Here is a 12,964-nt window from a genome sequence, read left to right on the forward strand (position 1 = left end):
AAAATGTGGGAGGCTGGAAAGCCCAATTGAGACCCTTGTCTATTGTAGAAAAAATAGACCAAATAGACCTTTTGTCTATTGTAGAAAAAATTCCTATTAAGGAAAAATAAGGCGTGAAAAGTCACAGTTGAAAGAGAGGAGTAGGGAAGTATATATGAATCTTATCGAGATGCAACAGATTTAGCAGTGATGAAATTAGCCAAACATAAGTACAAATTAAATCACACCTAGGCTGAATTAAGTCAGGTGAAAAATAAGGAAATAACATTGCTTTGGCTTCTTCATGGCATCTTAAAAGGCATGTCAATCCAGATCAAGTGTTGACTGTAGCAAAGTTTCAGCTTGTTAGTAGGCACACAACAAATTAATCAAGAATGTCAACTGTCCTGCAAAGAACTCTATAATTCAGCAACCTCTTCTTGTAGACTCTAATCCATTCACTCCTTGCAAGATTATCATACTATACTATCAACCATGAAAAGAGAAAAGGTGGTTTCAATAAGCTAAAGGAAGGTTCAATAAAGCAGCTGAAACCTCAGGCTGTCACCACAGGAGAATGACAAAATGAGTTTTTAAACACAAGCATCCACAAACTTTGGAATTAAGTTAGGCTTGAGGTTTTGCATTACTGTTTCTGAAGAGAAGCACAGCTGTTGAATTTCATGGCATTTTAGAATAAGTAATGTTACTTTTTTGTGGGTGTGTTAACAGTAGAGATCTTGGCTATTGCGTAAGGAAGGGAGGTTGTTACCATGTGTATTAGGACATTTTGGGGGTTTTTTTGTTTTCATTCTTCTAGCTTCATAGACTGAGCAGCTAGCAGCTGGAGCATTAGCTGCATCTTTACACCTGTTTAACTGATACAGAGGAGGAGCTCCATTTGCTTTCAGAAGGAATAAATCATTGCTACATATACACAGATAGATATACACATGATTTTATGTGGGGAAGCCTCAGATTAGCTATAGTAAGTGGATGAAACTTGGGAGAAGACTCAAGAAATGCTGAATCTTAAAGACCTCCATTTTTTTTCTGAACATAGGCTATGATAAGTCTCAATGTTATGGTCTTGCAGAGCTCCTGCTTATGAAGCAGTTTTGTAAATGTGAGGTGCTTTCCAGATCCAGGCATACCCTGCAGCTATGGTTCTGATGATGTCTTTCAAAATGTGCCTCATTCTTGTTATGGCAGCACAGAAGGACAGAGCCCTGGGCACAAGGCTCTGAGTGTGGCACTGCACAAGCCTTTCAGTTTACCCTTCTAATTGCAATGCAGTTTTTGAAGTGTTACTCCAGCCGCCCTCTTGTCATAGCAGAACCCATTTGTACAGGTTTGATCCTATGTTCATTCAGACAACAGAAATGAGCCCAGCCATAACTTGTGATAGGTCAGCTCAAAATCACCCCAGTGCTTTGCAAAGGTGGTAAGAGCTGTCTGAGATATGCACAGAGTTGCATTTGTTGCCACAGAGTAGAAATGTGACTATGTGGCTGTCGCTTGAGTTGGGTTTATCCCTCACATACTTCTGTTGAGATGTCATCCTTCTGAAAATCCAGTGGCACCTTGTGGAATAATGTGTCATGAGTTATCCCCTACACAATAATGATGGAATATGACAGCAGCTTGGAATACTCTTAATATGCAAAATGTTGGCAAAGGGATAGGCCTTTTAGTGCTGACTGCTGCAGCTAAACAAGGTTCATCCACTGCAAAGTGTCAGCGGTCCTCCAATTGCAAACGAGGAATGGCAGGGTTAAAAGGAGTGCTCTCATTTGTACTGGACTTAGAAATGTAGCATTGATAGCTTGTTTGAAGGAGGAGAAAACATAGGAGAAGTAATTGTTATGAAAAACATAATCCAAGCCAAAGTTGTTGGGATTTTTTTTTGTTTAGGAAAAAAAACCCCAAACTTGAAGGAGAGGAGAAAAAAAATGCAGATAATATGAGAGAAAAGGTAATAAAGGTAATGCAACCTGAGTTAAAACCAGACACAATGAAGTTTTGATGTGGCAAATTTTCATCTTGCAGGGATGCTATTGAAGCTGCAATTCTCGTTGCTGTGGTGGATCCATTTAGGTCTCATTGTACTGTGCATGTTACATATCAGATTTTATAGTATTGGAGACTTATTCTGTGCATTTTTCTGGTTTGTTTTTGTCTTCTGACTGTAACCCTTGTTCTGTTTTTGGGGCCTATTTCATTTGGTATGTTTTACAGTATTCTGGTCTCTTGTCTTTTCCCCTCTCCCCCTCCTTGGCTGGGACTGGATCCTTTTCTGCATTCAGAGCATTTGCTCTTGGATTTCACAGGAAATTTTGTAACTTGTCCAATTCACTGGGTTTAGAGTTTTAATATTTTATATGACTATTTTTCTATCACTAAAATAGCAGCTAGAGGCATCCCAGCTGATGTCAAGACCTTGCTGTACAAACTAAAGAAGGAGGCAAGCTTGCTCCCAGGTGCTTGGAGGGCAGCTGGTGTTTGGGTGCCTGCATAAATCGTGGGATTAATAGCTGCATATTTCTACAGGTTTTAGGCTAGGATGCCAAAGCACTTCTCACACACAAATAAATTTAGCCTCCTTTCCTCTATGAAAGTCAGAGACTTGGTTCTGCAGTAACACTTTCCCCCTCTCTAATTCCCACACATGTACTTGTTACTGACATATATATGACTCTGGTCAATATAGGTGCTTAACTTTTTAAAGAGCCTGTGTAAGTCACTAAGTGCATATTGATTTGAAGCAAATGTAAATTAGAATTAATTTTGACTTGCTAACGTAGTCAAATAAGGAACGTTTCTATTGATCTCTGTCCCAGAAGCCAATTATCTGGATTAAGTGTTTTTATTACGTGAAATGCAGAGTATAGTATATATCATTCTGCATTGATCAGTGTGAAATTGCATATTTAAGACAAGGACTGTAAGTAAGAGTAGTTAACGAGAGATTTATTTTTAAAAACCATATCTTGTTTTATTTACCCCCTGCTCTTCCCTGTTCGAATGCTGTGTTTGTAACTACCGCTGAATAGGAGGCTGTTGATGCATGTGGATCAATAGGGATTCTTGTTTATATCATTTCCATTTCAGCTTCCTTCCCTTTCATTTTGCTCCATCTATACTGTGTGTTCCCCTTCCCTTCTGTCTTCCCAGCCCCCTTATCCATATTTTCTACTCCTTAGTGTTGAGCAGTTCTTGCCGTACTGTGCTGTGCATGAAAAAAATGCTTTCTACATTGAATAAATACATTGCAGCGATCGCTCCTGCAAGCAGGCGCTGCTCAGCATCAGGAGCATTTATTAGTACAGGTGATGGCTAGAAAAAGTGTGCTGAATACACATGACAGGGATGCTGCAGCCAGTGCCAGGGGTACGGGCGCCGCCGGCCCCTTTGCGGCCGCTCTGCCGGGGCTCAGCAGGCGGCGGGGGCCGCTCCTTCCCCGCCGAGCCCCCGGCTCGCCGGTGCCATCTCGGGAGCAGGATGCGGCCACGGCGCGCTGGTACCAGGCTTGTGCTTGCAAGACGGCGACCTCCAGGAATCGCTCTTCCTCCCGTTATCCAAAGACTGACATTATCTGTATGTATCACTATAGCGGTCCGTGCCTCAGCCCCGCAGCAACTTAATAATCTTGGTAACATCCTGCTCTCAACTCATTTTCTTGGCAGTAGTTTTAATTACGTATCGGGCTCCTGAATGAATTTGTTTTCTCTGGATCCTCGGTATATTGAGACGCTTGTCACGTTTGGGTGCCTGCAATCACTGATGCGTTTGTTTTAGGGGATGAATTAGTCTTCTGAGCCTGAGCATGTCCAATTTATGAATTAGATTTCATTGAAAGCTAGAACAAAACAAAACAAAAAAAGGTTCTGCCGTACCACTTTTCCTCCCCACCACCTCGTCCCCAGCGCGGGGATAAAAACCTCGCATTTCCATTTCTCTCCTCAAACACGGATCATGTCCCGGGCTCGAGCGTGTGGAAGAAGGAAGGGGCATTTCCTCCACCTCCCGCTTCGGCGCGGTGCCCCCGCGCCGCCCCTCGTCGCTGAAGTTGGAGGAGCGGCGGCGGGCGCAGCCCCGCGCCCTTACCTGCGGGGGCGTCCCGCGGAGCCGGGCCGGGCGGGGGCTGCGGGAGGCCACGCAGCGCCGGCCACTCTCCGGGCAGCGGCTGCGGCCCCGCGGAACAGCCTGCGCCCGGCAACCGGGAGCTGCCCACCCGCCTCGCATCCCTGCGCTTGGAGCATCTTTTCCCTACCCCTTTCCTCGGGTGACATACATTATAGATAAAGATATATATATATTTAGTAAATCTCCTCGATCGCGGGCAGCTGCCCCGCTGTGGGCCGGCTGGGCGCTCCCCGCAGCGCTGCGCGCCCGCCCGGCGCGGCCCGTGCGCCCCGCTGCCCGCCCGCCGCGCCGTGCCCCGGCGGCACCGAGCGCCGAGGCTCCGCAGTCACGTGGCGCGGGGGGCGGGCGGCGGCGGCGGGGGGGCCGCTCCGCAGTTCGCGGTCTGCCGGGCCCCGGCACACACCGAGCGCTGGAGGCTCCGCCGCGCCGCCTGCCAACCCGGGATCTACCTCCGTGATTTTCTAGCCCCGTTTTTTTTTTTTGGTTTTTTTTTTTATTTTTTCCTCCCCCATCACCCGTTTTCCTCAATCTTGGATAATTCTTGGGGTGCTGGGGGATTTTGGGATTTTTTTCTAAGAGGGGGTGCCTGGGCATCTCCCCCACGCGCCCGCTGCCTTGGTCCACCTGCCCTTGCGCCTTTTTTTTTTCTTTCCCCCCGTCTCTCCACCAAACCCGGGCTGATGTGCTGTGCGAGAGGCTGGAAATGGAAGTGTTGATGCTCTGGCTTTTCCCCTGGATATTTCAGTGCGTTTCGGTGCGGGCGGACTCCATCATCCACATTGGTAAGAGAGGGAGCGGGGGGGGTTGGAAAGGGACGCGGTAGATAAATAAATATATAAAGGAAGCGTCTCGTTTAGCCGCGATAATGTCACTGGCAGCGGTGGAACCCAACTCCGCGGAGAGACAGGAGGACGGATGCGAGGAAGGCAGCTGTATTCTGCCCGCGGTTGTAAAGTTAGGGCCGAAATGCCGCCTGTGCGCCGGGCAGGGGACCCGCCGGGGCCGCCGCTGCGGTCTCCCATGTGGCTGGGGAGTCTGTGCTTGGACCTGTTTGCGTGGAAAGGCTTTCTTCCCCCCCACCCCCCGCCTCCTCGCCACCGAAAACAAACAACCGCCCCCATCACCCGAGCATAATCTGAACGTGCTCGCAGGGAAAACTTTCGGGGAGATAATCCCCTGGTTTCCATCCCCTGCCGTAGCAGGTGTCAGCCAAGGCGGAATGCGGGGGGCGGAGGGGGGAACTTGGCTGGGAAAGGGTTAGAAAGGCGAGCTTTGCAGCGGCTCTGTGTGAGTGTGTGCGTGTGTGTCTCTGCGCGCAACTGTTGTGGTTTGAATAAGATCTCATTAAAGCCCCTGGGCAGCAAGAAGGCTGGATCAGTGGGAGGAAGAGAGGGATGAATAAGAGGCAAAGGAAAGGCTGATGTGAACTTTTATGGCTTCTGGGAGCAAGGCACGGTGATGTCCGCGGGAAGCCTGGCAAGCAAAAGCGAGGCTCTGCAGTCACCTTTTGGCTGGTGTTGAAAGGTACCAGCAGGAACGAAAATGAGGATGTTTAGGGGCGGAGAGGGGGGAGAGAATCACTTGTAGAGGATGATAGAGGAGGAAACGGGAGTATGTCCGGGAAATGAAAAGCAGTAATTCCCACCAGTCTTTCGGGGAGGATGGGAGATCAGAAGAAGGAGGGGGCCGGGGTAGGAGCCATCCTGGCGAGGAGAGGCTCCACGGATACGGGAAGAAAGTCCCGTGTGGACCCGAGGCAAGGAAGGGGAGAAGGGGAGCAGCCCTGTAACAAGTTTCCCGGCACGGACGGCTCCGGGGCCGGTGGGAAGGAGGCTCCGGTCGTCGGCGCTCGCCTCCGGAGCCCGGGGGCGCAGCCAAGGCAGACAGCATTGCGGAGCCATTAAGGAGACGGGGTCAGCCCTGACCGCAGGGAGGACTCCTAACCAGGGGCAGGACCCCCACGGCACCGGGGCCAGCGCCGCGGGGAGGAAGGGAGGCGGCAGGGCTGGGGTAGAAGGGTGGGTGAAGGAACCTCCACGGGTCTCTCTCTCAGCGCCGCTTCTCTTGCGCGTGGACCGTGTCACCTCGGCTTCTCCCCGCACGAACTTCAGCCGGAGTGGTGTTTGCTAACTAAGTGCTGGGCAGGAGCGGGGAGCTGCTGTGTGCAGAGCTGGGATGCACACGGGCAGTGCACGGAGGCTCAAGCCACAGGCACGCACGGTGTGAATCAGCAGGACTTTTCCAGGCTGGGGAATAATGTTTTTTGCTTGTTTTGTTGCCAGCTCTAAAGATCTCCCAGCGCCGCGTAGAGCAGGGCAGTAAGCCTGGCGTGGGCACACACACGCTCCGCGGAGAGGGATTTTATGTAACACACATCGCCAGATGTTTTCACGTTAACTGCATAAACAGGACAGTGAAATTAAAGCTTCCAGGTTACTGGACACAAATCCCGGCTTCACGTTCGTGTGTGCTTCTAAGCCTCAATAAAACCGCGGCCGGAAAGGCAGCATCCCAGGGACAGGCGAGCAGCGAGCAAAAAGTTGGTGGAGTTTCCAAGCCTGCTCCCTTTCCCGTCACTGGTGGAGCAAGTCCATCGCCCCGCCGTGCTTGGTTCAGGGCTCCGTAATTTGCCGTGGAGCAGAAGTGACCGGGAGGAACGCTGCGCTGCCCCGTGCCCGGGACGAGGGACGAGGCCGCCCACGTGTGTGGCCCGGCCCCACCCGGTGCCGTGCGAGCCGGCTTGAGCCCTGCACTGCCCAGAGGGGAGTGGGGGTCCTGGGCAAGCCCTCCTCACCCTCTGCCGCCTTCCTCCCCTCAGGTGCCATTTTCGAAGGCAATGCTGCCAAGGACGATGAAGTGTTCAAGCAGGCGGTGTCGGATCTGAACCTCAATGACGACATCCTCCAGAGCGAGAAAATCACTTACTCCATCAAGCTCATAGAGGCCAACAATCCCTTCCATGCGGTGCAGGAAGGTGAGCGCCTCGGGCGGCACCCACGGCGCGGGGGGCTTGGGTACGCGGACGGGACGGGGCTGAGGGAGGATCGTCCCGTCCCATCGGCGGGGAGGGGCCGCCGCTGACAGCCCGGACCTGCCCTGGCGCTCGGCTGGAAACTTTTCTTCGGTCGGGGGTTGGCGCTGTCTTACAAGGAAAGGGGAGGGACGGCGCGGTGCGGCGGCGGCGGCGAGCCCAGCCCAGCCCGGGCGGGCCCGGCCGTGCGCGCAGGGTGCCCGGGCCGGGGCGGCGGCCGCGCTGCGCAGGGACGGCCGGGCAGGGCGTGAGGGGCTCGCACCGCTGTCCCCGTGCTGCCAGCACGGCCACGCGTTGGGACAGGGCACGGCAAGGGTCCCGCCCGCAGGGAGGGAGGCGGCGGTGCGGCACCGAGGGGCCGGGCAAGGGGTCTGACTCCGGCCGGAGCGGCCGCGGAAGGTGCGGGCACACACCGGCATCTCTCCCCGAGCATCCAGGGAGGCAGGGCCGGGGCGGCAGTGTGAGCATGGAGCTCCCTCGGGGGGCCGGGCAGGGGGTGAGGGAGCCGGCTGAAAGCCTTCCCAGAGTTTGCAAGAGCTGAAAAGTAGCTCCGTTGGTAAATAATTCCAATTAGATTTTAAATTTTTCTTTTTTTTTTTTTTTTTTTTTTTTTTTTTTTTTTTGCAAAAGGGAAACGTTTAAATTAATCAGCTTGCCTTTACAAATAAGACTTTAAAAAGATATTATTTGTGATTTAATGAAGCGAAGGTTAATTATGGCCTAGGTTATTTAAGAAGCTGTATTTTTCAGTAGTAATTATTCTAGAAACAGAAAGCTATTTATATACCCAGACTAGAATATTTAAAAAATGATTCATCACCAGCCTTACCCTTAGTTTTACAGAGCACAGCGAATCTTTCCCGGTATGAAGATTTGCATTAATCCATATGTATTTATGTCTAAATTGTGTACATGTAAATTATGGCTACAAAATTATACCAAATGTTAATTTTCATGAACTCTGAGCAATTTCTTATGCTCGCTCTTTTCCTCAGAGTAGGTGCTAGTTAATATTATCCGGAGAAACAGCAATATATCTATTTCCAAGGGCCTCATCCTACTGACAGTAAGATTCCTTCAGCTGCTCTGAAAACTTAGCAAGGTGCTATGAAAAAAAATCTTTATTAAAATGGGAAGAAGAGGACTTGAAAGCAAAACTTCACCCACATATTCAAACACCAGGGGAAACCAAAAATCTCTAAATACTGGTGGGTTGATTTATTGGCAAAGAATAACTGAACAATTGGATCTTCTTACATTTGCAAAACTCAGTGTCCTATATTGGAGCTTATTCATATTCATGGAAGTGACAGTAGTTGGCTGGCTGAACAATAGCTTTCAACAATGTCTCTTCTCAGAAGTAAAACTGTATGAAACCATTTTGAATGCCCGGCGATCTGAGCTGGCAGTCTGGTGGATGGGGTCCCTTTGCACAGTTTTGTTAAAAGCAGGAAAGCATGACCTCCTGGAGGGTTCTTCTTGGTCTAGTAATAGTTTTAAAAAATTGAGTTATTTGCTAACCACGAAGGTTGGGGTTGCATTTATGAGGACTACAATAAAAATAAATTATCTTTGTTGAGTTTCCATGCTGCATCCACAGAAAAGGGCCTGGTCAGATTTTCAGCCATTTTGTTACAGGTGCTTTGTGCTACCTGAATATATGTAAATAAAGATGTTTTCTACTGTCCCTTCCAAGATGCTCTTTCACTGCCCATTGCAGTTTGAATTGCTCTTTGATGAACTGATAGCACGCTGGAGAATTAAGTAGTTGATGATTCTTCACTATTCCAAAAAGAACTTGTTCTCTATCACTGCTTCATTAAGGCACATCAAGGTGTTTTCTTTTGGGAGTATTGTGGAATGATCCTTTATGCAAGTAAAAGCTTGCCACAGTGGGAGGCCTAAGAAAAATGTCTGACTCTGCTCAGTTTCCTGGCTTGCTTTGTTGGGTCAGGTCAGGTCTTTTTTTTGTTTTTTTTTTTTTTTTTTGTATTTTTTTTCAGGTTTAATTTCCTACCTTTGAAATTGTCATCCATGTGGGCAGAGTAATCCATGGGGCGTACAAGTTGGTGGTCTGTTCTTACTGAGCAGTGTCTCATTGACCAGTGTTACTTGATGTTCTGATTATTCAAAATCTCATTGTATCTCACTGTTTGGATGTCCTGCTTATTTTGGCAAAATGCTGCGTGTAGTAGTCAGAACAACCTGGAGCAAATCTGCTGCCCAGACTGCTCACAGAATCTTGCTGCCACTACATAAAACTTCCTGACATCCACATTATTCTTCTGCAGCATCTTCCCAAGCAGTGGCATGGAAATCAATGTTGCAAGCCTTAGCTTCACAGGGATGGAACTTTTTTTACAAGTGAAAACCAATTTGGAATAAAAATAGACCATTGTCTATCACCACCAGAATAGTTCATGCAAGGAAACCAATCAAATACTGTTTTTATTTGAAGTGTCTTTTGCACAGTCCTGTAAGATGACATAGTAAAATATCCTTAAGTCCTTTTAAAAGAGAACTTCAAAGACAGAACTTCATTTCAATGATATTGTGCTGGTAGAATTACAGAAAGTCATCATTCCACATAACAATGTCTATTACACAATGATGAAACTTTAATTACTGATAGAGATAGTTCTAGCATGTGTTTGTCCTGGCATTTACTGTGCAGTTGGAGAACATCTGCATGAGTAGGAAGCACAGAAGAGGTACCAGCAGGGTTTTCTTAGAGGAGCAATGCATTCACAGAACTAAAGGCCAAACAAAAGAGTAGTTTTCAGTGCTGGATGTGCTGAGATTTTGGGGAAAAATAAAAAAAACTCTAGGGACTTTGCTATAGTGAGATAAGGGAGCTATAGTGATTGTCTCTGGTGACTGAAATCGGTAAATAAAATTGAGATACTTTTTCTTCAAAGACTTGGTGGACACTCATGTTAACGGTGTGTCAGGTACCAGAGAACTACAATTAACAAAAAGTATAAATTTTGTTTCCTTCTTTGTCTTTCATTTCAATGTGTATTGCATAAACAAGATCCTGTTGTGCTGATGAGTAATGAGATTGTTTTGGTCCCATCAAGCTCATTCTATAAACAAAGTGCAGCACATGGGTGAAAGGAACTCCAGTGACAAGGGATGAAACAGTAAAGAATGAACAGACCCTGGTGTATGCATAAAATAGGCCTTGTTTTTTCTGCCCTTGCAAGCAGTCGTTGCATTTGGTAGAATATTGCTTTTATGTATGTGGCAATTACTTGAGGGAAAAATTGTTTTTCACTGACTGTTATGGGAGGAAATATACATGGGGAATCATTGTTCTTTTCATGTGATTTAGAGAAATAAGCTCAAACCACAAACGTAAAGTTAAACTAGATTCTTGCTTCCAAAAGAGTTATGTGCTCAGTTTCAGTTAAGTGATTGCAGTGTGAGCTGGTTTTTGTGTGGCCTCTATTTAAACTAGTGCTGCAGTAACCTTTTTGTGATTCAAGGATTCAAATAGGCTCAAAGCTACTTTTTAAGCTTTCTGTTCAAATTGAGATTTCTGAGCCTGTCATTGGTGCTCAGAAGGGACTGTGTGCATGATGTACAGATGGCAAACAGGTTTGTGGATGGGCTTGAAAATTTGATGGCATGTTTAGACTAAAAAAACCCAAACAAAACTGACCTGTAAGTTTTTAAAATGGTGTTTTCAAAGCATTGCTGGTTTCATAGTTAGCTGTAGGTCAAAACTGGGACATGAGAAAGCTAATACTTGCCATTCGTAGCACCTTTAGGAGAAAGGATCCAAAGGAGCTTGTTAGTCAGAAACTGCAAAACTTTAAACCCCTTTTTCTCAGTGGATGATGCTTACACATCTATGGAGCTTTCCTGGAGCTGAAACTTGCTGTTCTCTCTGCATAGCAATTTCAAATGAATTGTTTCTAATTTGAGAGGTCTTGTATGTGTGCTTGTTGTTGTTAAAATGCTGTCAGTTCTGGAAACCAGAACAAATTTGGAAAATCAAAATGTGATTTGAGAGCAAGAATGGTGTTCCATAAATGGATTTATTGTCAGTCCCATACACACTGCTGTGGTTTCAGAGCAACTCAGAGCTGCTGAGTTTTTGGGTGTCTGTGCTGTATACCATTGAGTGAATGTGATCTGTTATCATAGTCTGTAGCACTTGGTAATGATATACACTTGACATAAAATAGAATAGACAGAATAGACTATATGGAAGTGACCTACAACAATATCTAGTCTAGCTGCCTGAATAATTCAAGGCAGACCAAAAGTTCAGGCGTGTTGTTAAGAGCAATGTCCAAATGCCTCCACCACTGACAGGCTTGTGGCATTGAGCACCTCTCTGGAAAGGCTGTTCCAGTGTCTGGCCACCCTTGCAGTAAGGAAATGTTTCCTTGTGTCCAGTTGAAAGCTCCCGTGACACAGCTTTGAGCCATTCCCACACATCACGTCACTGGATCTCAGGGAGAATAGATCAGCACATGGCTCTTGATCTCTCTTGTCTCAGCACATATATTTAATGTTACAACCACATTTGCTGTCCACAGTTTTATTTGTTGAGAAGGTGTAAGCTGATCAAATAAGATGAAATACAGATCTGGAGAACCAGATTCAGCAGCTCCATTGCTGTTTACATTTATTTGTGAAATACTGCATGTACAAATTAATAGGGTTTTTATAATTATCATTATGTAATTTTTTTAATTAAAAAAAAAATAACCCCGAACCCCAAAACTTAATTGATTTGACCGCTCTGGCTTGGGGAATTGGGTACATAGGTAGGACCTATAGGCTGTACCTAGATTTTTAAAGTAAAACATTAGAAAAAAATCTCATCTGCCAGAATTGCAAAGGATTGGTTTATATCGATGTACTGTCAGTTTTTCTCCAGTGTTTTCTCTTGAGTCTTTCACTGTCAAATAACTTTACCTTTATCTACTCTTCTTCCAAGCTTGAACACAGATTTCAGACTCTTTTCATTGGGGTGCAAGCTCTTGTTTGGAAGTTTTGACAGGTGCTCTCCTAACTCTCTGGAAAGCAAATACTGTTACATACCTTTTTCCTCAATTTAATACCAACTTTCAACAGTTCTAAAAGCCAACCAGAAAGTGTAGGTAGGGGTTCCCACCAGTGGTCAGAGAGGCCTTGCTGTGCAATGGCACCTTTTTTTATGCTGTTTCTCTGCATTTAAAAGCTGTTGCTCAGTGGGGTGAATGGGTTTAACAGTTTTACCTCCTTGGGCCCTCTGAGGTCAGACCGTGACTTGTTAAGGACTGCCACAGTGAAGACATCTGTGATGCTGTCATCTCATTGTGCTTGTGTTTTTATGCTCTACAGTTGTATTTCTTGGTGTAATATAAGCAAGAGTGTTTTCAGAGCTAATGAAAAGAGCAAATTAAAATGTCCATCTCCTGATATTCTTGTGCTGTTGATATGTTGAAAGCAGGAACGTGCATAGGAAGGAAAGGAGCTGATTGCCCATGAGGGAGTCCCTTTGGTGCTGAGGATGAAGGCAGGCTATGGGCCAATATCTATATCCCCTTTTGTTTTGTTGGTTCATCCCTCTTGCTGTTTGTTACTTGGTAGCCAACAGCTGTTCTGTTCTGGTCACAGTTCAACTGTGGGTGCAGAGTATTTGGTACTTCTGGGAGGAGTCCCACTCCAGCACGCCCCTGGTGCAGTTTGGGTGTTTTTACAGGCTGTACCAGGGTTAGTTCCTCCCCAGCCATGTGCTTTCCTTTGCAGAGGCTCCTGTCAGTTCATGCTGGGGCTGGGCTGCCCAGAGCTTGGTGTGACACAGTGTCA

The 12,964-nt window shown here is 46.9% G+C and overlaps 1 protein-coding gene across 5 annotated transcripts in view; it reads left to right on the forward strand.

Annotated features, from left to right (window-relative positions):
• The first annotated feature begins 4,529 nt into the window (after positions 1 to 4,529).
• Positions 4,530 to 12,964, forward strand: part of GRID1 (glutamate ionotropic receptor delta type subunit 1) — a 489,017-nt gene continuing 480,582 nt past the window's right edge. For 2 of the 5 annotated variants that reach the window (XM_063163999.1, XM_063163998.1), the window contains exons 1-2: positions 4,533 to 4,907; positions 6,944 to 7,099. In XM_063163999.1, the coding sequence (XP_063020069.1) occupies positions 4,829 to 4,907; positions 6,944 to 7,099 (235 nt within the window). In that variant the 5' untranslated portion in view covers positions 4,533 to 4,828. Of the gene's footprint in view, positions 4,908 to 6,943; positions 7,100 to 12,964 lie in introns of all 5 variants that reach the window. The other 3 variants (XM_063164000.1, XM_063163995.1, XM_063163994.1) reach the window with 3 other exon arrangements.

This window comes from Melospiza melodia, chromosome 9, assembly GCF_035770615.1.
Source record: "Melospiza melodia melodia isolate bMelMel2 chromosome 9, bMelMel2.pri, whole genome shotgun sequence".
Taxonomy (NCBI): domain Eukaryota; kingdom Metazoa; phylum Chordata; class Aves; order Passeriformes; family Passerellidae; genus Melospiza; species Melospiza melodia.